Here is a 27,394-nt window from a genome sequence, read left to right on the forward strand (position 1 = left end):
GAGGTTCTGATGGCGTATCGGGCGCTGATGTAGAGGTTGTGCTCGGCAGGGAGCCTTCGGTTGTGCTCGGCAGGGAGCTCGGCAGGGGGACAATTCGTGTTCTCGTTCGCCCCCATCGCTGCTCCGTTGCTTCGTTGAGGTCTTCGCTGGGGTTCGTCATGAGTCTTGAAACTTCGAGGAAGTGAGGACCGTCGGTCTTGATTCGTCAAAAGAAGCGCTCTACTCTTGCCCCACGGTGGGCGCCAATTGTTCGTACCGGAGATTGCACAACACTAAGTAAATAAAGATTTTTGGGGAAAGAGTGAAGCTGGTTCTTTTATTAACGATAAAATCGTGAGGTCGTCACTAACAAGAATCAAGATTGAGCTCGTCAGTTCACAGGAGAACTAACAAGCCAATAATGACGAGCTCAGAAGCTAGAAGGAATTATACAGAAGACAATAACGGTTTTCACGCAAAGTATTGCTCTCTGTCTCTTGTCCTGGGGTGAGGATGGTGATCCTAATAAGTGATGTTTCCTTTTATAGGCGACTGTTGACCGAGGGTTTTCTAGGGTTTCCATCGTGAATTCCCGAGAGTGCCCCTTTACGAATTATTAATGACTTGCATCCAATTTCGTCGGGCCGAAATCTTAATTATCTTGTTTTGTTGGGCCGAGTGGCATATTGGACGTAGCCCATGTCCAACAAACACGAACAACTTCTCCAACATCTTCGAAGAAACTGATGCTGTAAAAATAGAAGATATATTACTCACATATCAGACTATTAAAAAAATGCTCCGCAAACAAAAGTGGAAATTTAAGGTGCTACTTACATATCTGATAACTTAGTCTGGCGAGAGAGACCGAAAGCAAAGAGCGTCTTCTTTGTTACGGCAAATGGCTGAATTTAACCGCCAAGTGTGTTAGCACAACTCAAAAGTAGAAAAGGACATGCAAATATTCAATTTACTTGGGTGGATGGTTTGGAGCATGTAACACTTGAAGAACAATCTTGCGATCATGCAAATATTCACCGTTCTTTTCCAGCGCCTACAGCATAAAACATCTAATCAGCAATACTTTCAAATAACTACTTGTCTATATTTCTTCATTACTATAAAACTAGTCTTACCTTCTCTGCTTCGTTATCAGAAGAAAACTCAACAAAGCCATAACCCACATGCCTGCCATTGTTGTCTGCAATAAGTCGAACATGAACAACTTCTCCAACATCTTTGAAGAAACTGATGCTGCAAAAATGGAGGATATTAGTCAGTCATGAAAAACTTGCTCCAAGAGCGAAAGAGGAAATTAAAGGTGTTACTTACATATGTGATATATCAGTTTGGGGAGAGAAATGGGAGATAAAGATCGTCTTTTTTTCTACAGCAACTGCCTGAATTTAACAGCCAAGTTAAATTAGCAAGACTCCAAGGAGAAAAGGACTTGAATTGTATAGAAACAAAAAGTAGCCTCATCAGTAGCAGAATAAGTCATATCTTTCGACTTTGTGGCAACAGTTGGTTGCGTTAGTAAACGCTAAGCTGACATGTTTTGAAGATAATAAGAGCAGGTACCTCAACATAATCAGGAATTTCATCATGTTCTCTCATCAGAAAAATCTTATGACCGTGCAAATATTCACCATTCTTCTTTTTCAGAGCCTACAGTAAAAATGATTTAATCAGCTATAGTGCTTTCAAATAACCACTTGTCATAAGCGTACACTAATTTTCTTTTTTTTTTGTCGGCAAGCGTACACTAATTTTCAAATGACTACTTATATACTTTTCATTTTTATGTTTTTTTCTCATCATTAATACAAAACAGCTCTCACCTTGTTTGCAAGGTAAGCAGAAATAAACTCAACAAATGCATAGCCCAAATGCTTGCCCTGGTTGTTCACAATAAGTCGAACACTAACAACTCCCATATATTTGAATAAACGTTTGCTGCAAAAGTGGAGGATAAAATATGAGCCACGAAAAACTTGCTCCAAAAAGGAAAGTGGAAATTTTAAAGTGTTACTTACATATCTGGTAATTTAGTGTTGGGAGAGAGATTGGCGACAGCGAGTACTTTCTGAAATTAAAAGGCCAAGTGTGTTAGCACGACCATAAGGATAAGAGGATTTAAATTGCATACAGAAGAAAAAGAAAAAAAAAAAGTAGCATCATCTAAAGATTCATCCCCAGAATAAATCATCTTTGGAATTTTGTGGGAAGACTTGTGTTGTTTTGAAGATAATAAGAACATGTACCTCAACGTCATCAAATCCTACGTCTTCTTCTGTAAGAAGGCTTTCTCCTCGAATGTAGTTTCCAAACCTGGAATATCAAAAACATGACTAGCTAGTGATCACTCCATGTATACCAACAAAATCGACCCAATGATAACAAACTCATCAAGAGGCAAATAGTTAAAAACCCTTACCAAGAGTCGTATTCTATGCAATACCTACGTAACAAAAATAACAGAGTTAGTCTTACTGTAGTGGCATCAAAAACTCTAGCAGATAAGTGACAACCAGAGTTACAATAATAAATCAATTTACTTGGGCAGGAGGTATGTAGATCTCTTGAAATCAGCCATATAAAGTAAAATCTTATGACCTAGCAGATATTCATCACACTTCTTTTCCAGCGCCTAGAATATAAAAGATTTTTATCAGTAAGCTTACTTGTTTTAAAATGACAACTTAAAAATACATTTCTAATCATTACTACAAAACTAATCTCACCATCTTTACTTCGTTAGCAGAAGCAAGCTCGACAAAGGCATAGCCACAATGCTTGCCTTGGTGGCCTACTATAAGTCGAACATGAACAACGTCTCCAACATCACTGAAGAAAGAGATGCTGTAGTAAAGGCGGAGGAGTATAAGTCACGCTCTCAGAAGGACAGTGGAAATTAAAGCCAATAGCACCTATACTTACATATCTGGTATTTGTGCTTTGCGAGAGAGACGGCGAAGCAAGAGCGTATTATTTGTTACGCAAACTGCCTGAATTTATCAGACAAGTTGTCTTTGTTAACACGACAACCGACTGAAAGGACTTAAAAATTGCAATAATAACAATAAGTTGCCTTCATCTGAACAAGGTACCTCGGGAATGAGAATGCCATCATCCACTGTCGTCTCCTGTTGAATTGAGTAGACATTGAACATAAACTTTGTAGTACAACATAATATCTAACAAACAGTTTTAAAAAAAAAAACTTCAAAAGTTATACCTTAACTGAGATTAAATTAGCTTGCTCAAGACTATCAGCCGTTGTCTCATCCTGTTACATATACATAGAGTAGCCATTAGAGCAGCTAGTGTAAAGAAAATTCAGAAGGGAAATCCGACCATCTTAGCTGGTTACCTTCTCGTCGGATGTTTCCTTATGTCTCTTCAGAGTCGGTTTGTTCTCCAAATCATCTTCAAGGTTTCGCTTACCTAAATGAAAGGAAGAGCAGGAAAAAAGAAAACAAAAACAAAAACTAGAGTTAAAATCAAAGTACAGGCAAGTATGTAGGTGGGTGGGTTTAGTAAATAAACAGATAAGAGAGAGCCACAGAAAACAAACCAAATAAATTAGCTTTCGCGGCCGATTTCTTGCTAGAACTGGCCATGGATGGATGACTATGAAAACAGCGACGGTCGTTTCCCGGAAAGGGTTCAGAGCAGAGCAAGCGCCAAAAATAAGTTACGTAAATAATAAACCCTGCTTAGAGATCTCATGTGTCTTTGAGATTAATAATCTATATTAACATTTTTGAAAAAACGATTTAATATACCTAATAATATATACAAAAATGAAAAAATCAGTTAGATTCCTAAAATATATTTACTAATTTGGTTTATAATTACCTAAAACTATTTTTATAATTAGAAAATCTTTACATTTAACATCATATTCAAAAAATATCTATACAATATCTTTTTTAGTTTCCTTTAAAAACACTTTAATCTCAAAGTTTCACTGGGTTTATAGTTTATATGAATTATAATCCTTTGGATCTTCGGATTATTTGAGAGCTTTGGGTTTACGAAATATTTAAAATATGTATAATTCATTGATATAATATATACGTTTATTTTATGCAACAAACTTTTATAAAACCATAAAAAATTATACATAATATTTCGACAAAAAGAACATAAGAAATACCGAAACTTGTATCATGCACACAAGTTAGAAAACATCAAAGCGCTTCTACCATCGGTCGTCGCAAGAGTTGCGTCTGCCGCAGCCAACAAGCCTGCGTCTTCTTACCCTTTTAACAAAATCACGTTTTTCATACTGTACTAGTGCAATTGTGCAAATGCTCATAGTATGCATCAATAGTTTTGTTATCTACGCAGATTCCTAAAAACTCTCGTATTCATCTCCCTCTCCAACCTTCTCCCTACATAAGCTCTGTAGTGAAGCCCTTTAACTACGCCATAGTCTCCCGCATCAAACCTAGCTGCAAGAATGCACTTCGCAGCTAAGGACCGGGAGATCCATTTCATGAGTCTTTTTTTGGATGGGCAAAAAAAAAACAGTTCCTTTTATTTTATCATCCCCAATATTTTAAATAAGGCTTAAGAGAAAGAATCCAGTTCATCAACGTGATCGCAATACCTGTCTTCAAAGAGAAACTTTCTGCTCGCTTAACCTAGTCAACAAAGCTTCACATGCCGCCTCACCTGCTCTTTTGTATATCTGTTCATTTAAGACCATGAACTCTAGTAACTAGTTCGAATGTTCACAAAGATAAACCAAGCAAAATCAATGATCATGGTTTAGAGTAAAAGCACCAGATTTTAAAATGTGAGCCAATGAAATTTTAAAAAGGTGAGATTAGACTAACTAACCAGCCATCCTGAGCCTTGCACCTTCAGCACTCATCTTTCACTAAACCTTCTAGCTAGGGAGCCAAAGTGAGTGTCAATAGCGCTGCCAAGAGATCCCTTCATCCTCTCTAGCACAGAACAGAATCAAAAACTTATTTCCCCATAGCTTATCAAACCAAACCAATCCAACCCAAAGTACCTCTAAGCCAGCTAGTGTTTGATTGACTCTGATACAAAACCTTCATCCCAATTTCAGACTCTATTCATCAAAACTAATTATGATCAGCTTCATAACTCAAAAACCAATTTCTCCTCTAAATCAACTGATTAAATTCCTAATTCCTTACGCTCGAGGCCGTAACATGCAACTTATTCTAAATTTCAACAAACAATAACCCCATCCAAACACGATCCAACACAAGCAAATCCATCAAAATCGAGATCGGAACAAAAAAGTCAAACACACACACCTCCGCCGTTGAATTTGATAGCGCTCTTCAACTTAACAACAGCAGAAGCATCACCCTTGTTCACAGCCTTCGTCGTCGAACCAATCGCCAAATACAGAAAGGGAGAGAGAGACGCGACAAGGCAACGAAGAGTAACAAAAAAGAATCCTCAGCCAATCATCTGTTGACACGCATGTGGTCTCTCAAGAAACTTGAGCTGCTCAATAAAATCAACCGGTTCAAATAACTACTATACCGCTTTTACTCCTTTCTTTTATTTTTACTTAAACCGGTCAGAGTACGTTTGTTAGTTTCTTCACACTTGACCATAAAAATCAAAAAATTTGATTTTGTGATTCTAAGCTTCGATATTCTTCTTTTTATTTCATTCAGATCCCAAATTCTAGGGCTCCAAAAGTCCTTCAATTGATTCGCCTGGATTTGCCATTTTTTCCTGAATTCCCCTAAATTCTTCAAGCTGGATAGGCACCGAAGGGATCGCCACGAGGGTGGCGGCTACGATGATTCCTACCATAACCACCGATCTCATCCCAGAGGTCCGCCTCGTCCACCAGATTCACGCTTCGAAGAGGATGATGATGACTTTAGTCGACGTCGTCGTCGTCGTGGAAGCAGCCCTAGCAATTATCGAATTGGAACCGTGGGTAGAGGTGGAGGTCGACGCTGGGAAGGTGACAGCCCTACGGATTTTGATGACCCCGGAGATGGAGGTTTCCGTCAGATGAATGGTCCTTCTGATAGAGTAGATTTTAAGCAGCCCATGGGTCCTCCTCCTCGCCATGGTGGTGGTAGTTTCCGGCCTATGGGTTTTGGTGGTTTTCGTCCCATGGGTCCTAACGGTCGCGTAGAAGGAGAGGGGACGCGGTCAGTTGTTGGAGCTGGTGTTGGCAGAGGTGGATTTCGGTCTAGTGGGCCTGTGAAGTTTCCGCCTTCAAAGAGTCCTGACGGAAGGAGATTTATAGGTAAAGCAATGGATTCTGATTATTCTGTTAGACCGACTACACCGCCGGTTCAACAACCTCTTTCGGGTCAGAAAAGAGGGTATCCTAACTCAGAGCATGGCAGCTTTACTGGAACTGGTAAGAATGAGTTCACTCTTCTTTCTTCTGTATGTCTTTATTCTTGTAGTCTTTTAAGGTTCCCGAGGATCTCTTGATTTTGCGGGAATCAATGATTAGATCATTGTAGATTTTGTGGAAATCAACTGTATGTATCCTTAGCTCGGTAATTTTGATTTGCAGACGTTTCTGATCGTAGCAGTGTAGTCAAGCTTTTTGTTGGCTCCGTACCAAGGACAGCTATAGAAGAAGAAGTGAGTCACTCTGGGATATACTTATTTAATTTGCTATCTTTATATGCACATTGCTGAGATATTTTACACCTGACTCTTTTCGTACCTAGATATTTTACCTTTTCTCATATCTATCTGTTGGTTTTTTTACATTCCAGGTCCGTCCCTATTTCGAAGAACATGGAGATGTTCTGGAGGTTGCTCTGATCAGGGACAAGAAAACAGGACAGCAGCAAGGTATGTTACTCTCAATTTTACTAGGAAATAGTCGTGATTTATACTTTTTTAAATTTCAGGTCTCCCTGAAAAGACTGATGGGAAGCAACCCCAGTCTCATCAATGGCCTCCATTTGTTTGCAACCATTTTCGGGATTATTGCATATGCTTACGAGCGTCTTCTCTTATCTGTGTTCGATTCTGTCACAGAAGAAGGCAACCTGTGTAGTTTGTTACGAAAGGGTTTATGTACTGACCTTGGGCAAATAGTTTGTGCTCCTTGTGTCTATTCTAGAACTTTAGATGTGTTTGAAAAGTGTAGCAGACTTTATTGAGGGTGTTTTAGAGTTGGAATTAATGTACAGAAAACTGAAAAGAGGTTTTGCTGTTGCCTTTATAGTGGGTGTTGGTTAAAAGAACAACGCTATTTTCCTCTCCTATTGAATGCATATATCTTTACTCTTCCCTTACATGATTTGAAATGTCGTGTATGGTCTTGACAGAATGAATGTATTCTTAGGCTGGTAGTTCAAAAGATGGTTTACCTTATTTGCTACCCATACGGGTCAAGATTTGGCCGATTCTTATTAATTATATTATGTTGGATGTTTGGCGTCTTCGTTTATTTTTATCCATTTTTGGATGTGCTGTCTATTGGTTAATGATGGAGTTCCTTCTACCTTTTTGGATGCTTGATGCCAGAATGAATGCTTTCTTTTCCTTTTCCTGTGTTGATGACCTGAGGAACTATAATGAATGTTTTTCTTTCCCCTCTCTCTGAATGGTCTGAGATATCATTTTTATGTATGGTCTTCCCTCTCTCTATTTTGTGGATGGTTGTGATATGATATACCACATCTCGTCTAGATGAATGAATGTTTTGTTGGGTCGCTCTTATCTTTCTGTATGTTCCTTGCACTACTGATCTTTATTTATGTGCAAGAGATGTTTGATGGTATATTTTTTTTGTATGCTCCCTTTTTGCCAACCAAGCCTTTCTGCTTGCTGCAACTATTCTTTTTATATTGAATTTCCTCTTGTACAATTACATTTGGTTCTGTCTTTATTTTATCAGAGTGCAGAATTACTAGATGATGAATGGGCCAAATGGCGTGATTGTATGTGTTGCATAGTTATTTATTAATTCTTGACTTTCCAAGAAGTTATTGTATCTCTAACTGCTACACTTTTGTGGGTGCCATAACAAATGCATCTGATTGTGGGTGACATAAAATTTTGATCTCAGTTTGAATGTAGTAGATTCCATACAACTCTTTCTTCAGTCATGTGGAATGTTTGGTGGTGCGAACACATGGAAGGAAATTGATTGTTTTAGTTTCTCAGAATAGTTTTTCAGAATGATATCTTGACTTTCACTTGTTCTCCCTGGATCGAGCATCAGATAGGAGTCTAATTATGTATCACATGAAGCATGCATATTCTTTTCTGAATTGCAATTATTTTCAGTGAACACTGATAAATTGTGGTTATTTTGCTCATAACTGTAGTTTATTTTTTGAAGTCTTCGAACGCTTGATGTATGGTGACGAAAATGTGATATATGTTCTTGTTTTAATTATCTGTTACTTATCAGTGGTTGTGATTCTACATGGTGAATCACCTTGGGCATGTAGTCAAATTATATGTTGGTATTAACTTGTACATCTCTCTAGATTTTTTTCCCAATGTATGGATCTTGTTTGTACAAAATCAGCCACCCTTTGTCTGAAAGTCCCTCTTGTAGATACGTTATTTGTAGATACCGATTGTGCTATTTACAAAATATTTTATTGCCATACGCACCATTAAAAGACATTAATTTATTATCTCCAACAACCTTACCAATGATCTAAGTGGAGGCCGTCAGGGCATGTCTTATGACTTTGCTACGGAACTTATGTGCTTTGAACAGTGCCAGTTATTTCTTCAAGATTGTGGTTGTGTGGCTTGTACATTTATAATGCAGTTTTTTATTAGTACCACTTGATGTTGATAGGGGGAAAAGTTGAACAAAACAGACAGCTTAAGTATCATATTTAATGCAGGCTGTTGTTTTGTAAAATATGCAACGTCTAAAGATGCGGATAGAGCCATTAGAGCACTGCACAATCAGATCACTCTTCCGGGGGTAATTACAAATGAGGCTTTCTCTTATCAAGAACAGGAAAATATAGGTTGTTTCACCTTTTATAATTTGTTGATTTTCAGGGAACTGGTCCTGTTCAAGTTCGATATGCTGATGGGGAGAAAGAACGCGTTGGTAATCAACTTCCGCACATATTATATCTATGTGGCTGTCATTTTCTGGTGTTTATAGTGATGACCATACGCTGTTTAATTTCAGCTTACAAGAATTGAGATTATGTGGAAATGCTATGATTTTTAAGGAAGCGGATCTTTGTTTTTTTTTTGTTGTCTTTGCCTCATTCTCAAGTCTCAACTGATTTAGTTCTCTTCTTCTGAAGGTGCGCTAGAGTTTAAGCTTTTCGTTGGTTCACTAAACAAGCAAGCTACTGAAAAAGAAGTTGAGGAGGTATGTCTCATATTCCTACCTTTTGAAGTTGTTACTTACTTATGGCAGATTAACCGAACATGGAAGAGTTTTAAATTTCGATATTATTATGTCCCTTGTTGCAATGCTGATAATTCTAATTTGATGATGCTTTAATTCTTAATGATTTTATGATAATTCTAAAGGGTAAGTGGCTGGAAAAATTATGTCAATAATGCAAGCGCTTACCCATTTTACTAACTGAGTAATCTCTTCCTTCAGTTGGATCCAACTGTTTGACTGTCAGGATTCTTTTCTTACTAAATAAAATTAATAAAGATGTGAACGGCTACTCAATTCAACTCATTCGTATCAGTTCTTCCTATACTTTTTTGACAAACCATTGAATTGTTTTTTCGTTAACAGATCTTCTTACAATTTGGTCGCGTTGAAGATGTCTATCTCATGCGTGATGAATATAGACAGAGTCGTGGTATGTCTTGTCACTGCTAATAGATTCTATAACTTTGATGATGCATGCTGGTTGCGAAGATGGTCATACTGTTTTTCACTCATGTAGGTTGTGGGTTTGTTAAATATTTAAGCAAAGAGACGGCGATGGCAGCTATTGATGGTCTCAATGGAATTTACACCATGAGAGTAAGCTGTGAAACACATAAGTATTTAACTTTTTCGCATTATAACCCTTTGGACCTGTTTTCTTTACTGGCCTCTATCCCTTCCCCAGGGTTGCAATCAGCCACTAATTGTTCGGTTTGCTGATCCAAAGAGGCCTAAACCTGGCGAGTCAAGGTATTGCCTTGAAGACTATGTTTTGATTAATAATAATTCTCTTATCAGGAAAATTATAATATACCTTTATTCTTTGTTCTGTCCGAGTTACATTTCTATACGTATCCACAAGTAGTTTCTATTTCCAGGGACATGGCACCTCCTGTTGGACTTAGTTCAGGGCCTCGATTTCAAGCTTCAGGACCAAGGTAATTGTGAAAAGAGATCATAATTATGCTCATCAAGTAATTATATATTTTGACTAACTCTGGTCTCCTCACCTCTATTTGTTAGGCCTACCTCTAACCTTGGTGACCTTAGTGGGGACGTAAGCCACACAAATCCTTGGCATCCGCCGAATTCACCAAAGATAGTCCCTCGTAGTAACACTGGGATCCGTGGTATCGGAAGTGACTTTTCCCCTAGACCATGTCAAGCATCGTTGCCTTCAAATCAGGTGAGAACAGCTTGGTGATCATATATATCATCATCTTAAATCTACAGACTCATACAAGTAACCACTTGCGTGGTTGTTCATATAATGCAACAACCATGATATGTGTTGCAGTCAAATGATATTATTGCCTTGGTTTGCAGTTTGTCAGTTACTGAGGCAATTTTTTGTTTTCAATAATTTGACCTTCTGATGTGTGATTTGTTATATGTGACATTTATAATGATAGGGTGGTCCATTGGGTGGTTACGGTGTTCCTCCCCTTAATCCTCTTCCAGTCTCTGGAGTTTCATCTTCTGCCACATTGCAACAGGTAATTTAGCTAAACTTTTCCAGTTACGCAAATCTGAAAATGTTGTGATGATTAACTTGGAGTTCCAACTGTTTCTAGCAAAAACGGGCAGCTGGCCAGCAAATATCAACATTACAAAAACCTCTTCACGCTCCACAGGATCTCCCCCTCCGTCCACAAACGAATTTCCGTGGGGGCCAGGCACCCTTGCAGAATCCTTATGGTTTTAGCAACCAGTTGCCTACATCTCAGCTGCCGCCACAGCAAAATGTCACTCGTGCAACTGGTCCTCAAACTCCATTGAACATTAATCTACGACCAACAGCTTTGTCTTCTGCAACTGCTCAATTTCCCCCTCGTTCCCAGCAGCAACCGCTACAAAAGATGCAAAATTCTCCTTCTGAGCTAGCTCAGCTCTTGTCACAGCAAACTCAGAGCCTACAAGCAACATTCCAATCATCTCAGCAAGCAATTTCTCAGCTGCAGCAGCAGGTGCAGTCCATGCAGCAACCAAACCAAAATTTACCACTCTCACAGAATGGCCAAGCTGGTAAACAGGAGGTACGTATATAATCTCTCAGTTTCGTCTGCCCTGCCGGGTTTTTCAGCTGCTGTAGTGTTGATAGACATCAGTTTTTTATCCTTCTTGTGTATAGTATTCTCTCCCGTTTGTAATATTCCTCCGTACTACTTCTTTATCAGTGGGCTGGATCTGCAATTCCAACAGTTGTTAGTACCACTGCTTCGACACCAGTTAGCTATGTGCAAACAGCTGCACCTGCAGCAAGTCAGAGCGTGGTTTCTGTCAAATGTAACTGGACCGAGCATACCTCGCCTGATGGATTTAAATATTATTACAACGGTGTAACGGGTGAAAGCAAGGTGAGAACTGAGAAACGTGGTTCCTTTTTAAGTATATTTCCTTGTGTTTGTTGTGCTATTTATAATCCTTAAACAGGCAATACATGTATATATGAAGTTCGACAATATGTGCCATAACATGTGTATAATTTGACTTTTTCAGTGGGAAAAACCTGAGGAAATGGTAGTGTTCGAACGAGAGCAACAAGAACAGCAACAGCATCAACCGAAGCCAACTATACAGCAGCCCCAGACCCAACTACAGCCGATGCAGCAACAACCACAACAAGTTCACCAACATTACCAGGGTCAGCAGCAAGAACAGCGACAGCATCAACAGAAGCCACCTATACAGCAGCTCCAGACCCAATTACAGCCGATGCAGCAACAACCACAACAAGTTCACCAACAGTATGAGGGCCAGCAACAACAACAGCAACAGCATCAACAGAAGCCAACTATGCAGCAGGCCCAGACCCAATTACAGCCGATGCAGCAACAACCACAACAAGTTCACCAACAATATCAAGGCCAGCAATTACAGCAGCCGTTTTATTCTTCACTGGTTGGTTTCGTTTTCATGCTGGTTACATACATATAGTTGTCTCACATGGTCTCTAACATGCATATTTACTCTTTCCAATTGGAGTTGCAGTATCCAACTCCAGGGGCCAACCATACTGCTCAGGTGTCTATCTCTTTAATATGTTTGCTTATTTTCTGTTTGGATGGCTAATCTTGTGGTAGAAGGAGATTGACCACCTTATGTACAATGCGATAAGCCATAGTTTTACCAACTTGTTCAAATACAGATAACAATCTCTAACATAAATGTCTGTTTTCCATTGTAAAATGCAGTATCCATCATTGCCAGTTGGTCAAAATAGCCAGGTACATATCTGAATCTGTGAACTTATTTTCACATTGAACTGATTGATGGAAAATCATTTTTTCTTTTCTGGGATGCAGTTTCCTATGTCAGCAATTGGTAAAAATACTCAGGTATATATCTTATTATGTATAGCAATCTCTCAGATCTTCTGATTACCTTTAAAATTAATCAAAGAACATACATGAATTTAATGACATTTCGAAAAGAAACATAATTGATATGAGTTCCTTGGTTGGAAATGGTAAGGGCAGAGATTATTTTCTAATCCGTTTGGATTGTCTAGGAATATGGTCGGACACATATACCCATGGGAGCTGCTTCAGTGAATGATCTGTCAAGAACTCAACAGGTGTTTATAATTTTGTCTTCCTTTGGTATTCAGATGTTCTTTTTTGTTGAAACCTTTTTCTTATTCTCTTACAATCATATCTCTGTTTCCAGAACCGTCAATCTCCCCAAGAAATCATGTGGAAAAATAAAGCTTGAGGTTCATATCTTCCGTTTCTCTCCTGTCTTGTATCATTTTTCGTACCGAAACACAATCCACCGGTATGATGTTTTTCTAGTTTGAAGTTGCATCTATATCCCTGTGTTGATCAATACTGTGCAGGTACATGAAACGAGGAGCTAAAATATCTCAGTAACTAGATAGAAGAACTTCTGGAACTAATTAGTCAAGCAGAGGAAAACAGCAATGACAGTGGTCTTAGTATATGTATTTCTAAGTTAACCCCTTCAGGTATTATAGATAGGTGATTCGACGACCATCTGCATTCTATCTTTTCTCTAATCAGAAATTTTCTTCTTTTTCATTTCAAGAGTTGCCAAACAATGGCTGTTGTAACATAGCTATCGCAAGTCAAGTCTCATGTTGTGGTAGTATTAGTAACTTAGCTGGGTATACCAAACTTTGATCCAGTTAGGAGTCATATATAATTATATAATTATAAATACGTACATTCATTAACTGATAACAGCCCTGTTTTAGAGTTCGAACTTGATTGTTCATCCATGTGTTCGTTCCTTCCATAAATTTTGTAAAACCAGAGTCCTATGTAATCTTCATTAAATTTTTATATAGATATCAATAAGTCTGGACTTGGATATACATTGGTTCAATCCATTTATTTTTAGTTAATCATTCTACAATTCCTCCTAATCTCGCTATTACTACCACCAGTAATCCCTCCCATTTTAACCATAGCATTCTTAAAATCCTCAAAGAAAACCGACTGATCCGCTGCGTAAGTTTCAACTATTGCCCTCGTTCCTGGGTCCTGAACCGCCAAAGCTTGGTCTGATGGAAGCAACCCCTCACCTGAGAGGAGGTTAACATAGTACTGGTTGTCAAATGTTGATGGCGTCACCAAGTCAAGCTGAGTGATAGCTACAGAGGGGTCAACGGTTGAGCACAACTGTTGTAGTGACTCGAGGAAGTCAAGGTTATCTCCGTGGTTAGCCGGCACTCCAGTTTGTAGCGGCAGCAATCGAGCTGTAAACGAAGTGCAACGTGCCTTTCCCAATGTATGTCCACCTGGTTTACATTATGCATGGTAAAGTCTCATTACCTTGGGTTTCTTCCAAAACGGTTGGTCTAGGTTAAGAGAAAGAAGAGTATTGAAGAATGTATACCGGAAAGAGCAACCATGTCGGTTTGCGAAAGGCCGAGCTTTTGGAAGACAGAGATGAGAGTTGGTACGGTTGAGTTTGGTGAGGGTAAGCCAGTTGTTGCTGCCTGTTTGCTCGCTGTTCTACTGTCTTTTCTTCCTACTTCCACCTCCCAGCTTGGTCCACCCGACTTCAAAATCCCAATTTAAAAGTCATCAACCAAGACGATTTTAATGGAGTTCAACGATCCGGTTTATAAGAGTATGATTAGTAAAGGCTGAAGATGGGTACCACAACGACTGAATCTCTAGCGGCCATGGCAAGAATGTCTGCGCATGAGACTGTCTCTGGACATACAGATTCAAGATCAGACTTTATAGAATCGATCACTTCGAACCCTCGGAGAGACTTTAGATTAGGAGGCGCCGTTTTTTCACCGACTAGTCCTTCTGTGTCATCCAACAACACCGAAGCATCACATCCCTGCAATACAATATGTTATTAGTCAAAAAAAAACACACACGGGTTCGTTCGCCTGCTCTGCTTAACCGGTACCAATTAATTTGGAGTTGTCACTTTTTAACCGGCATAACTAATACTTTTCCGGTTCAATGGTATATAAAAGACAACCGAAATAAAGATGAGATAAGACTTGCATTAACAAAACAGTCATGAAAATGAAGACGGAGAAGAGAAGCTGCCATTCTTGGATCTTGTAACACCGCTGTTTGGACCCACGAGTAGACGATAGACTCTGCTTCAGGGCAGCTATTCCGGTACAAACCAAAATCAAGAACCAAATCAAACCCTATACCGAAGCTAGAACCGGGTTCTCCACTTCCGTCTTCGCAAGTCTCGCTGAAGTTGGTTGGATTAGACTCGGAGAGTGAGAGAATTGGCATTGCAGCGAAAAGCATAAGGAACAAGTTAAAGAGCTTCTTCATTATTGTTGTTAAATGATGATCTCTCCAATGTCTTCTAAGTTTTATTATTCAATGGAGTTGGTACTAATTTAAAAAAGCTAGTGAATGTGTGTCCATATTTATAGAAACACATACATAACACGTACATATATTGTATATATGTTATATGTGTAACTGCATGACTGCATCTGCATGTGCACTTCAACAAACCAATTACATATTTTGTCCTCGTCAAATTTATTCATATATACGTCAATTAATAATGTATGTATATAAAACAAATACAAATTAACTGTGATGTTATGATATAGGATTACAGATTCGCATAATACATTAATCTATGATCATCATGTATGAAGACAATTAATGCATTACTTGATAAAAAGCCTTCAACTTTTTTTTTTTTGGGAGGTTATTGTTGTTTTTATTTCAATATAGTCTATAGTAGATAAAAGCCGTAAGATAAAACTGAAACCAAATTTGCAAAAGGTGGGTCTCTTTTCTTCATTTTTATTTGTCTTTTTGTTTGTTTATTACTTGTTAAAAATACAACAACAAAAAAAAAAGGAGGAACCAAAGAGTTGTAAACTGTAATGAATGAAGAGGAAAAAAAAAACACAAAGAAACCATGTTGCTGCTACTAGACAGAGAGAGAGATGTGTCGGTGAACACTGTAGAGTCAAGAGTAGTTAAAACTTGAAAATGAGAGACCAATTCAATAGTTGGAACCTGAATGTGAATGAGGTAGGAAAAAGAAAAACACTTTTGGATCCTGCTTTGTCTTCTTGCAGGTGATTAATAACTTTTTAAGGTTTAGGTTAGCCTTATGCTGATATCTTAGTCACTTTTTGGTTAAATCAGCTCTCAAGTTTAAGTTTAATCTGAAAAGAATCAGAAGTCTAGTCTGCAGTTTAGTTGAAAAAGGGTTTAACTTTCTTCGTTTGACAATCCAAAGCTTGTAATAGTGTACTAGCATTCTAGCAACTCAAGTTATGTTAATGGATGTATCCACTGTTGTATCCTAATATACTGTTGTTGTGATATATTAATTTCATAAAAAGTAATTATATGGACGAAATAATTAGAGAATGATGATATAAGGTGCATGGGGGATATGCATGTGGTTGTTCATGTCAGTAAAGAAAGAAGAAAAAAAGTACATTACACTTCAATGAAGAAAGTGTCAAAATTTATTTCGTCTTGTCCTCTTCGTATTTCTCTATTTATTTGTTTTACCGGTACAATCTATATGGGCCGTCGGTCGGCCCATTGGCTTTAGGTAGATGCCCGAAAAAGTTTGTGAAATTACATACAATTGCCACTACACAGTCTTTTTTACTAGAGCTTGACCTGTTTCTCTAATGTCCCGAGTGAACGATTGATCCCGCCAAAGACACTTAGCTGAGGAGAGTGAGAAATCAAGAAGCATTTAAAAACTCGTTAGCTAAAGAACGATTCTGCGAAGATGAGTACTATGAAATTTTGTCGCGAATGGTACGAATCTGTTCCCTTTGTTTTTTTGTTGGTAAAAAACGAATCTGTTCGTCTTCTTTTATACTAATCTCTTAGTTCATCTTGAATTCTGTATCGCACCCAGTTCGTATAAGTCCATAAATTTCTGAAATTTCATCGAAAGTTTTAGTTTTTTTTGTTTGTTTGGGGTTTTGCTTATGTTGTCAAATTCGATTAAAGTTCCAATTTTTGTGTGCTCTACTTTGATATTTGTGTATTGGGAAATATTGCAGTAACAACATTCTCTATCCCAAGGAAGATAAGGAGCAGTCGATTCTACTCTACGCTTGCCGTAATTGTGATCACCAGGTACAAAAAAAACTTGGGTTTTATTATGTTGCCTTTGTTAAAATTAGGGTTCCTTAGTGTTTTACTGACACAATGTGGTGTTGAATCGTCTTGTAACTAAGCCAGGGCTGAGAAACTAACTTTGAAGTTGTTCACATGTAGAGATTTATTTAAGCTTTGTATGTTTACTCTTTGTAGTCTCTTTATACGGCGGCTAAGAGTCGAATGTAAGAATTTAAGGAGTTTAGATCCGCAATTCAGCTCATTGTCATTGTCTGTTTATATCATTAACCTGATTGGTAAAGATAATGCTTATCAGTATAGATTTCCTTGAGACCTTTCTGAACAAATGCAAACTCTAAAAGCGTTTAGACAACTAGTTATCCAACTTCTTACTGTTTCTAAAAGCGTTTTGAGTTTCAACAATGGCCATTGGGTGCACAAGCATTTCTTGTTGTGGAACTTCTTACTATTTCTGAGTCTTTTGTGTTCTGTTTGTTCATCCAATCATTAAGCCTTTGTTAGCTTCTGAAACTTATGATATCCCATATGTAATGCCATCTTAAGCTTAGTACTGGACATGCTAACCAAATTAGCTATCAAACTTATTGTTAGCTGGATGCCTGGATTTACTGTCCTGTTGGTATGATTTTACAAGATCTTGAAATTTATATTCTTTTTGAGCATTTGGCTTTGCAGGAAGCAGCGGATAACAACTGTGTCTACAGAAACGAGGTTCATCACTCTGTAAGTGAACAAACTCAGATCCTATCCGACGTTGCTTCCGACCCTACTCTTCCACGTACCAAGGCAGTGCGTTGTGCCAAGTGTCAACACGGCGAAGCTGTCTTCTTCCAGGTGAATCATTAAACTTGAAAGCTTAATCGTTATTTCTTCATCATTCAATACTTTTTTCTGATCTAACTTAAAGATCAAAAGAGATCACTTTCTCTTGCTTATCATATTTGGTTATGCTACTGCTACACTCAACATCTGGCCATTCGGTTTATTAAATAGCTTGTGTCTATCATTGAATTTGCAGGCCACGGCTAGAGGCGAGGAAGGAATGACGCTGTTTTTCGTTTGCTGCAACCCGAATTGTAGTCACCGTTGGAGAGAATAGGAACTATGGAAGATTACATTTTTTTCAACTGATTAACGTGTATCTGAGAGTTCCTCGTTATGAGTTTGATGCAATCCAATTTGGAGTTTTATGTGTACAAACATGAATATTGTTGAGGAATGTTCTCGGGTTCTTGAACTTTCAGGGTCTTTTGTGATCATTTCAGTTTTTAATTGGGTCTAATTATAAATCTATTGGTACGTATCTTGGGGGTCCGATCCCAAAGTTCGTCGTTATCCATGACCATGGATACGTGGAAACTTGAAATCGTCAGAGAGATTAGTAGTAGCTTCTAGTTAGTATAAGCCGCCGGCTGCTCTAACTTTGCAATAACGTGTGATATTATTTATAGTTAGTTGATTAATTTAATCTTCTGAAGAAAATAATTATCAATAATGCTGTACATGTTTACTTAGTCAATACTTTAATTTGAAGTTTTATGTTCAAAGGAATGATGGTATATACTTCACGATCTGATGATTAGGTTTATCATATGGAGGAGTCTCCTAGGGCTGCTTTCAAGTATAATATCAACCATTTAAGTGATAACATTATCTTAGTTTGAAGTTTCTATTATTTCTTTTGTAATCATCATATGAAAAAAAAACATACGGTAGCTAAAATAGCCAACTTGGTCCACCACAAAGTCAAATAATCAGTTACGAAACTCATGAGTGGAATTATACTTGCTTTGATTCAATGACACTGATTAGGAGATTATCTAAATCTCACTAGTTAGAATTTGTTTACACGTAAAAGCAAAATATCAAATGTTATATTTTGTGATTGAAGTTGTTTTACGAATTTGATCTGTCCGTTGTGTAATCGAGTAATGTTTCTCGTCATTCATTATAAACATTGATGTAGACATAGAGTCAAAAAATTACAAAATATATATAGCTAGTTTGATTTTGTCAATGTTTAGAAAATATAAGCAATGTCTTAATTTCTCGAGTTAGAAAGAGACATTTCTCTACCCAATTTTTTGATAAGATCTTCTTTTTTGCATAGATTGTTATATTGACCATATGCTTGCAGCCTTGCACTCAAGCTAACATTATGTACTCAATTACTTGACCTGACTAATGACTCATATACAATTTGAATTAATAAACAAAGATATTTGTCACACACTTCTACGTATATGACACAACCTATACGCATCCATATTTTTAAATAAATAAAAGAACTTAACGTACGTACCAATGTTAATTAGTATATAATGAACAAATCTAATTAGACAAAACGCGTACAACACTGGTTCAAGATGTCACAAATGACCCCATTATTTCTCCTTATTGCTCTCTTCACAACCATCCTCACTCCAACATGTCTCTATCTTAAATCCCACATGATCTATTCTCATTTTTACTTAAAGATTATAAACCTAATTAACCTTAATTACGTTTTGTGATGAAACCAGGTGGAGAACCAGTAGGTGTATGCTATGGAATGATGGGGAACAACCTACCTTCAAAACCAGACACAATCGCTCTCTTCAGAGAAAAAAACATCAGACGTGTTAGACTTTACGACCCAAACCAAGCCGCTTTAAACGCTCTTAAAAACACCGGCATCGAAGTCATCGTCGGCGTTCCAAACTCCGATCTCCGTTCACTCACTAACCCTTCTTCCGCTAAGTCGTGGGTCCAAAACAACGTGCTTAACTTTTACCCCGCCGTTAGCTTCAAGTACATCGCGGTCGGTAACGAGGTCTCTCCCGGGAACGGCGGAGATCTTGTGCTCCCTGCCATGCGTAACGTTTACGATGCTCTAAGAGGTGCGAATCTTCAAGATCGTATTAAAGTTTCAACGGCCGTTGATATGACCTTGATTGGAAACTCTTTTCCTCCTTCCTCCGGAGAGTTTCGTGGTGACGTTAGGTGGTATACGGATCCCGTCATCGGGTAATTATTATCACTTAACTCTTCTTCGACAATTCCTTTAATTATTATACTTCCTTTTTCTGTGGCGTCGACTCTCGAAGTCTAGAAGACTAGAACAGTAACCAAACCAAGTCTTTTTTAGCTTTTTTAGTCTAATGGTTTTATAACAAACAAACCAAATAACTTTATAACCGTGTAACGAGTTAATTCAAATATTCACTACAAAATAGCTGAACTAAAATAGATATGGTATCACTTGTATAAAAACATTACATATACTTTTGTCTTTTTCACTTAAAGCGATTCTGAGAAATGAAAAAAAGTTCAAATATGCGAAATTACCTAAACTCTTAATAATCAAATCCTATATATATCATGTCACGCTCGAAATACTATTTATATTGGATTTCTGGTAGCTTTGGCCATCAAATCACCCATTATGCCAGACTATTTTATTTTACAACATGTTATTTACAAATATTTTTCTTAAGAGTTTTATTTGATAAATATATATATATATATATATATATATATATATATATTTTAATAGGTTCTTACTTCTTACTAAGAAGTTCTTAGTTCATGCTTGTTTGAATAATTATTTCCTCTTACGTAGGTTTCTAACGAGTACAAACTCAGCGTTACTAGCCAACATCTATCCTTACTTCAGCTACGTAGACAATCCACGTGACATCTCTCTCTCTTACGCTCTCTTCACTTCTCCTTCCGTTGTCGTATGGGACGGCTCTCGCGGCTACCAAAACCTCTTCGACGCATTGCTTGACGTCGTTTACTCCGCTGTCGAACGATCAGGGGGTGGATCTCTTCCCGTGGTCGTGTCCGAGAGCGGATGGCCTTCGAATGGAGGAAACGCGGCGAGCTTCGACAACGCGCGAGCTTATTACACGAATCTTGCGGCCCGAGTGAGAGAGAACAGAGGAACGCCGAAGAGACCAGGAAGGGGAGTTGAGACGTACTTGTTTGCTATGTTTGATGAGAATCAGAAGAGTCCTGAGATTGAAAAGAACTTTGGTTTGTTTTTCCCTAATAAACAGCCGAAATTTCCGATCACGTTCTCCGCCGTGACAGCTGGTACGGCTGTTGAGTGATGATGATTTTTATATGTAAGCTCGTCTGAGATTTATGTGAATGTTTGAACTAGTATCGACTTGGGAGAGATAATCCCATATAGATAAATTCCAAATAAATATAAAATTTCAAGATCATGCACAAACTTAATTCGTCATATATATTTATATATAGCTAGAAAAGCAAAGTTGAAGATTTCTTTTTTCTTTGAAACTGAACAACAAAATCAAGAGAGAGTTATGAAGATACATACCTATAGAAACAGTACTCGTCTTTGAGGTAAACGTATCATGTTTACAAGAATATTTCCCAATTCCTCAATCATATAATAAACCTTCTTTGTTTTATACTAGTTTGTTTCTTTATAACAGGAACATTGGTCCATTGGAATATTTATATGTAATTTGTTTTTACCCATAACAATTCTACCATATCTGAATAGAGCAAACAAATAAAAATAAAATAAACTAGACCTTAGAATCTTTCTATTATCGAGTAAAAGTTGAAAATAACTCTATAGTTTTTGAAGTAATTCCAATTGAGCATAATAAAAACTGTAAAATAATTATTCAATACATTCAATGGAATTTGATTTTAATACTTTACTCATTTTCAGATTATATATATGATTATTCTTTTTTCGGTTTCTAAAATAACCAATCAATGTTAAATATGAATTAAGTTTAGCTCTTATTTTTTTTGTATAACTAGGTGCTTCCCCATGCAACGCGTGGGTTGTGGTGTAGTTGGCACTTTCTTATTTTTTTTGGTCTTTTTCGTTTTCTCTTTTGTATTATTTCGTTTTAATTAGGCATATACGGGCTTTGCCGTCACTTTTATTTATACACTATATGTTTATACCATTTCGTTCAGATGTGTATAATTGTGGCGTTTACTTTTTATGAATTATGAAGATGTTGTTTCTTGCTTTTGAGGATTCAATCTTATCATTGACTGATATTGTTTACAATACATTTATTGTATTATATATTTTCTAATTAACTGCTTATGTAAACCCTTCATACGTTGATATTGCAATAATAAGTTATTTTTTAAAAATATCTTCCGTGTAAGTGATTATATTTGTATGCCCATGTTTTGGTCTAATATCAATAAGATCGTTTCTGTTTTTCTTTAGTTGGCTTTGAAACCAATATTGAGTTAAGCAAATAATAGGTCGAATTATGGTGTTAATAAGTAATATAAATTCTTATGTATATATATATTGTATATATGTGACTATAAATTTAGCTAACTAAAAAATTATGTAATATTTAAATACAATCTTGAACATATATATATATATATATTTTTATTTGTGGGAGAAATGTATGAAATTATTGGATAGAAGTTATTTTTGAGTTAAATGACCTTTAAGAGCATGATTAGTGGGGATTGCTTTCATTGTTTCTCTTGTAAATGAGGCCCAAAAACCTAATTAAAAATTCATTTTTCGTCTGTTAAAAAGAGTATCGATTCCAGGGGAAGGAATTTGAGTAACGTAGTAGCAACGCTACGTGGCATATTATAATTCGTTGATGCTAAAATATAAAAGAAATTTTTTCTTTTTTCCATTTTCTTCTTTCTTTTTTTCCCGATCGTCTCTCTCTCTTCTCTCTTGGTCAATCGCTGATTTATCTGAAAACTGATAAAATCAATCGATTCACCTCTAATTGTTTGATTTTTCCGGCTTAAACTAGAGGGTTGTTGGTGTATGAAACCGATGGCTTTTCCGGAGCTCTGTTTGATGTTCTAAATTATTATTTTTTCACAAACGATTCAATGGTTGGTGTGACTATCGCAGATGCATCGGTTTGTAAGTTGTTAGGTTGAAAAAAATTCTATCGTGTTTTGATTTCCGATGAAGCTTGTGTAGGCTTTGTTCTGTCTAATTAATTTCTCTTTGCATGGATCTGTTCTGTGATCTTGTGTAGAATTTAGGGTCTAGTGTGCCAAAAAATTGTAAGGCTGGACAAATTAAAAAGCTTTTAGTTTTGATTGATTATATCTCTGGTATTATTATTTTGCAGGGGCTTATTCGCTTGGGAGGTTTCTTTTTCTGCCTTCATTTGGTCAAACAGGTGCTGGTGGGAGGCTTTTGCCACCGCCTCTTAGTATGTTACAGGTAATTCACAGGATCTAACTTTTCTTTTGAACATTAGATACCAAAGGGATATGTTTAAGAGTATAATTTATCAGCCTAAACCATATCTCGCTGAAGCTCACATTCTCACATTAGGTTCTTGGTCTTAGCATTGTTGAGGTACCTTTAGGAGTTTGTGTACGACTGCTTGATGGGTGCTAGTAGTGAGTTTTCAAGCTGCTAGTGTGTTCTGTTTTTAACAAGATGGTTGAGCAGGGGTTCTGTTCTAGTTTCAGTTGTTTAAACAGGTTATTGTGGTGAGTCTACAATGGTATATACTGTTAGTGAGATTCACTACAAGTTGAATGAAAGTGCTTCAGGTTAGAAGCTAAGATGATTCTGTTTTTTTCTATATATGATTCAAGTATATCAAAACAGCAACCCTTGTATTATTGTTCTTCTTTACGCAGTTGCTGGGCAAGTATGAGCTTAAAACAACAACCTTTGTATTATTGCTCTTCTTTACGCAGTTGTTGGGCAGGTATGAGCTTAAAACAGCAACACTTTTGAATATCAGACTTACCTTTGGAAGGAATGAAAGCAATAAACATCATTTGTGATGTGTTCAGGAGGGTGCATCTGAAGTAGATCTCAGCATCCTTCCCAAGTACAGGTTTCAGAGGATGAACAATGATGAAAAGGAAAGTGACGGTGTAGGACTGCTGTATATGTCTGAGTTCATATGTTTCTACCAAAGTCTCCAACAGCTACAACTAGTAGAACAAACGGTAATCTCTAATTTTATTATTTAATAGAACATAAAGCCTCTTTGACTCAGCATCATAAAGGAGCTTCGATTCCTGCAGATGCAACAAGAGGGTGCTTAGATGGATTCAAATGGTTCAACTCAACCCAACCAAACAACAATGTACTTCTCGTTGGTCTTTTGTCTAGTCTTGCCACTACCTCTTCTGCTTTCCAAATTTTGTAAAATATATTTAATATTCCGAATATTGTAAATTTTTTTGTTTTATATTTTATGTAATAGAAATAATTTAAACAATTGTTTGTCATTTTAGATTATTAAAATTTGTTAATTAATAAACATAAATAACGTTCATGATACACAAATGCATGATATTTTGGAAAAATACTTGATTTAGCATATCTGACAAAAATTTAATGTAACCGCACAATAAATCTTATTCTGAATTTTGTTTAATATGTTTAATATTTCGAATTTTATAAAATATGTTTACTATTCTGAATTTTGTAAAATATGTTTAATATTCCAAATTTTATTGTTTTCTATTTTATGTAATATAAAAAAATTAAATAATTGTTTTGTCATTTTAGATTATTAAAGTTTGATAATGAATAAACACAAATTAAAAAATTATTATTTAAATGTTTGAGTAACTTTCTTTAGGTTCTCTAGTAATGAGGTGATTTTGCTTAAGTTCTCTTAGGGTTGCTTTGATTAATTTAGTATTAATTATATAATTATTTAATATGAGAGTAACTTAGAGAGTACCCAGCACTAATGATGGTCTAATGTCTTTAAAGTGAATTAAATATTAATAAAATTTTATATGTGTCTTGACTTTTTTAAAAAGGAATACCAAGTGTTTCCTTCCAAATTTGAAGTGATATAGTATTTTAGTTTTCTTATATGATTTTATGAACTTCAATGTAAAAGTTTTTTAAAGTAATAAGTACACTCACTGATTGAATTATAAAATTTGGAGAAATGTTTATTTCGTTTAATCATCTGCTCTTTTAAATAAATTAAATAAGTATGTTGTTATTCCTACAAATAGGACAACATATATTATAGTTTAACCATGGAGTTAAGCAATGGAAATGGAACTTGTGATTGCAAGACAAAATGCTTATATGTTACACATTAATCGTTTAAAAATGAATAGGAACATCTAATTCTCAAATAAAGTTGATTGTTTTGTTAAAACCAACATATGTGAATTTAAATTTAACTATGCAAATTTAAAAAATAAATATGAATAAATTAGAAAGGCAAGAAATATAAAAGAAATATTTTTTTATATAAATAAAATAAAAATTGAAAACAATGTTAAATATATATAATACTTTCTACATTAAAATATAGAATCAAACTCTTACAAGTTACAACACATATGAGATATAACAACATTTGATATTGGTAGGAGAGGAAGAGAGAATGTTTACTATAAGATGGTAATCCAAATTAGATAATGGAGATGAATCTTTAAAAAATAGAACAATGTAATATATATATATATATATATATATAATACTTTCTAAATTAAAATATAGAATCAAACTCTTACAACATTTAACAACATTTGATATTGGTGGGAGAGAAAGAGAGAATGATTACTTATAAGATAATAATCCAAATTACTTAAAGCATTTATGAGATATAACAACATTTGATATTGGTGGGAGAGAAAGAGAGAATGATTACTTATAAGATAATAATCCAAATTAGATAAAGGAGATAAATCTTTTAAAATAAGAACAATGTAAAATATATATCATGTAGTCTCTAAAATTAAAATTTAGCATTAACAATTTACAATGATATTTCTTCTTTTTTTTACAACCCATACAACAAAAATAAAAAATCAAAAATAACAAAAAAAAAATGAAAAATGATTTGAGGTATTGTAGAAGAGAATGAGAGAATGTGAAAATGAGATAGTAAAAGAATGTCAATATGAGAGAATGATAGATTGAGAGAATGCTTATTTATATGATAAGAAATGATGGAAGTTACATTTAGAACTATGGAGTTACAATAGTAATTTATTGTGTTTGAATAGAATTGAGTGGTAAAATATGATTAATGCATAATTTATTTTATTTTCAGTTATAATTTTATTTTGGGGCATTCTCAAAAATGCCCCTTTTTCATATCTCTTTTTAAAAATACCCCTTTATGTTGACCATTTTTAAAATTACCCCTCTTTATATACAAAATGACCAAATTACCCTTTTTGAGTGACAGCAAGAATGTACAGTCATCAAAATCGAAAATATTTTCCCGCCAAAAAAATTTCCCGCCAAAATTTTTTTTCCCGCCAAAATTTTTTTTCCCGCCAAAATCGAAAATATTTCCCGCCAAAAAAAAAAAAATTTCCCGCCAAAATCGAAAAATTTTCCCGCCAAAAATATTGAAATTTATACCTTTTAAAAACCTTGTAAATGTTTTTAAAAAACTTTTAAAAGCGTTTACAAGGTTTTTAAAAGGTTTTTAAACACATTGTAAACGCTTTTAAAAACCTTGTAAATGCTTTTAAAAAGCTTGTAAATGCTTTAAAAGGTTTTTAAACACCTTGTAAACGTTTTTAAAAACTTTTTAAAAGCATTTAAAAGGTGTTTAAAAACCTTTTAAAAATTTTATAAAAACTTTTACAAGATTTTTAAAAACATTGTAAAAGGGTTTAGAAGGTATTTAAAAACCTTTTAAAAATCCTTTTAAAAACCATTTGAAAACCTTTTAAAACCTTTTAAAAACCTTTTAAAACCTTTTAAAAACCTTTTAAAAATCTTGTAAAAGCGTTTACAAGTTGTTTAAAAAACCTTTTAAAACTCTTTAAAAAATCTTGTAAAAGCCTTTACAAGGTGTTTATAAGGCTTTTATAAGGTAGAAACCTTATAAAACCTTTTAAAAACCTTGTAAATTTTTTTTGGCAGGAAAAATTTTGGCGGGAAAATTTTTTTTTCGAAATTTTTTATCAAAAGTTTTTTGACAAAAAAATTTTTGGCGGGAAAATTTTTTTGAAAAATTTTTGGCGGGAAAATATGTCGGAAATTTTTTGGCGGGAAAATTTTGTTTTTCTTTTTATTGAATAAAATAATTTTCATCTAAGGGTAAAATGGTCATTAAAAATTAAAAGAGGGCATAAATAAAAATGGCCAGAAAAGAGGGTATTTTTAAAAAGGGGTATATCAAAAGGGGCATTTTTAACAAATTCTCATTTATTTTAATGTGTGAGTTAAATGTATTGTGTTTATTGGATCTTAAATATTGTTTAAAGCAATTAGAAAGCAAATAAAAAATAAAAAAAATTAGAAAACATTAAATGAAAATCAACCAATAAGGAAAGACCAAAACCTTACTTTTATATATATGATATATTGCTTTAAACTTTGAAATGAGAAATATATTATAAACAATAATTTTACATGAGAAATATATTAATTTAGCCAACCAAACTATGAATATAAGTTTAGCCAACCAAAATAAATAAAAAATATTAAAATTTAACCAAAAATAATTTCTCTTGAAAGATAATAAGTTAGTAGGAG

At 35.5% G+C, this 27,394-nt stretch overlaps 5 protein-coding genes and 1 long non-coding RNA gene across 16 annotated transcripts; 4 read left to right on the forward strand and 2 right to left on the reverse strand.

Moving 5' to 3' along the window:
* Positions 1 to 287: 287 nt before the first annotated feature.
* LOC104731988 (uncharacterized) lies at positions 288 to 5,419 on the reverse strand. Of its 4 annotated transcripts, XM_087477540.1 has the most exons (21): positions 5,280 to 5,419; positions 4,831 to 4,937; positions 4,598 to 4,678; positions 4,142 to 4,489; positions 3,557 to 3,612; positions 3,353 to 3,426; positions 3,218 to 3,268; positions 3,090 to 3,125; positions 2,920 to 2,987; positions 2,724 to 2,841; positions 2,538 to 2,629; positions 2,417 to 2,440; positions 2,244 to 2,310; positions 2,016 to 2,065; positions 1,821 to 1,935; positions 1,561 to 1,647; positions 1,312 to 1,379; positions 1,116 to 1,233; positions 954 to 1,033; positions 817 to 884; positions 288 to 728 (listed from the first exon to the last, which is right to left on the reverse strand). In XM_087477540.1, exons 5-20 carry the CDS (start codon positions 3,600 to 3,602, stop codon positions 872 to 874), a joined length of 1,107 nt encoding a protein of 368 aa, XP_087333666.1. In that variant the 5' UTR covers positions 3,603 to 3,612; positions 4,142 to 4,489; positions 4,598 to 4,678; positions 4,831 to 4,937; positions 5,280 to 5,419; the 3' UTR covers positions 288 to 728; positions 817 to 871. The 4 variants fall into 4 exon arrangements, with proteins under 4 accessions (XP_087333666.1, XP_010449814.2, XP_087333668.1 ...); XM_010451512.2 differs by having other exon boundaries at positions 3,557 to 4,439; XM_087477542.1 differs by having other exon boundaries at positions 3,557 to 4,439; positions 4,598 to 4,708.
* A 63-nt stretch (positions 5,420 to 5,482) lies between these two features.
* LOC104731990 (flowering time control protein FCA) lies at positions 5,483 to 13,674 on the forward strand. Of its 3 annotated transcripts, none has more exons than XR_015573823.1 (21): positions 5,483 to 6,358; positions 6,521 to 6,591; positions 6,729 to 6,807; positions 8,832 to 8,914; positions 8,995 to 9,046; positions 9,252 to 9,319; positions 9,704 to 9,770; positions 9,858 to 9,937; positions 10,026 to 10,090; positions 10,219 to 10,278; positions 10,364 to 10,526; positions 10,753 to 10,836; positions 10,915 to 11,307; positions 11,604 to 11,697; positions 11,840 to 12,241; positions 12,332 to 12,364; positions 12,535 to 12,567; positions 12,646 to 12,678; positions 12,852 to 12,917; positions 13,010 to 13,055; positions 13,179 to 13,674. XR_015573823.1 is itself a non-coding variant. In XM_010451513.3 (21 exons), the coding sequence occupies exons 1-20, from the start codon at positions 6,001 to 6,003 to the stop codon at positions 13,052 to 13,054; spliced, it is 2,484 nt and encodes an 827-aa protein (XP_010449815.2). In that variant the 5' UTR covers positions 5,483 to 6,000; the 3' UTR covers position 13,055; positions 13,179 to 13,674. The 3 variants fall into 3 exon arrangements, 2 of the variants coding, with proteins under 2 accessions (XP_010449815.2, XP_087333665.1); XM_010451513.3 differs by having other exon boundaries at positions 10,915 to 11,376; positions 11,518 to 11,697; XM_087477539.1 differs by having other exon boundaries at positions 5,619 to 6,358; positions 10,206 to 10,278; positions 10,915 to 11,376; positions 11,518 to 11,697.
* On the reverse strand, positions 13,602 to 15,190 carry LOC104731991 (peroxidase 40). Its single transcript, XM_010451514.3, has 4 exons — positions 14,833 to 15,190; positions 14,468 to 14,659; positions 14,201 to 14,366; positions 13,602 to 14,102 (listed from the first exon to the last, which is right to left on the reverse strand). Exons 1-4 carry the CDS (start codon positions 15,118 to 15,120, stop codon positions 13,699 to 13,701), a joined length of 1,050 nt encoding a protein of 349 aa, XP_010449816.1. The 5' UTR covers positions 15,121 to 15,190; the 3' UTR covers positions 13,602 to 13,698.
* A 1,216-nt stretch (positions 15,191 to 16,406) lies between these two features.
* LOC104731992 (DNA-directed RNA polymerases II, IV and V subunit 9B) lies at positions 16,407 to 18,182 on the forward strand. The gene is made up of 4 exons (XM_010451515.3): positions 16,407 to 16,593; positions 16,845 to 16,920; positions 17,599 to 17,757; positions 17,942 to 18,182. Exons 1-4 carry the CDS (start codon positions 16,565 to 16,567, stop codon positions 18,020 to 18,022), a joined length of 345 nt encoding a protein of 114 aa, XP_010449817.1. The 5' UTR covers positions 16,407 to 16,564; the 3' UTR covers positions 18,023 to 18,182.
* A 927-nt stretch (positions 18,183 to 19,109) lies between these two features.
* LOC104731993 (putative glucan endo-1,3-beta-glucosidase At4g16260) lies at positions 19,110 to 21,142 on the forward strand. Its single transcript, XM_010451516.3, has 3 exons — positions 19,110 to 19,353; positions 19,446 to 19,929; positions 20,525 to 21,142. The coding sequence occupies exons 1-3, from the start codon at positions 19,290 to 19,292 to the stop codon at positions 21,015 to 21,017; spliced, it is 1,041 nt and encodes a 346-aa protein (XP_010449818.1). The 5' UTR covers positions 19,110 to 19,289; the 3' UTR covers positions 21,018 to 21,142.
* A 1,433-nt stretch (positions 21,143 to 22,575) lies between these two features.
* Positions 22,576 to 24,143, forward strand: LOC147930624 (uncharacterized). 6 transcript variants are annotated; one of them, XR_015573904.1, is made up of 6 exons: positions 22,576 to 22,825; positions 23,028 to 23,122; positions 23,251 to 23,460; positions 23,551 to 23,621; positions 23,710 to 23,868; positions 23,947 to 24,143. It is a non-coding gene; the product is annotated as an uncharacterized LOC147930624 (long non-coding RNA). The 6 variants fall into 6 exon arrangements; XR_015573905.1 differs by having other exon boundaries at positions 22,585 to 22,813; XR_015573906.1 differs by having other exon boundaries at positions 22,654 to 22,782.
* Positions 24,144 to 27,394: the final 3,251 nt, after the last annotated feature.

The sequence above is a fragment of the Camelina sativa genome, chromosome 12, assembly GCF_030686135.1.
Source record: "Camelina sativa cultivar CO46 ecotype springtype chromosome 12, ASM3068613v1".
Lineage (NCBI taxonomy): Eukaryota > Viridiplantae > Streptophyta > Magnoliopsida > Brassicales > Brassicaceae > Camelina > Camelina sativa.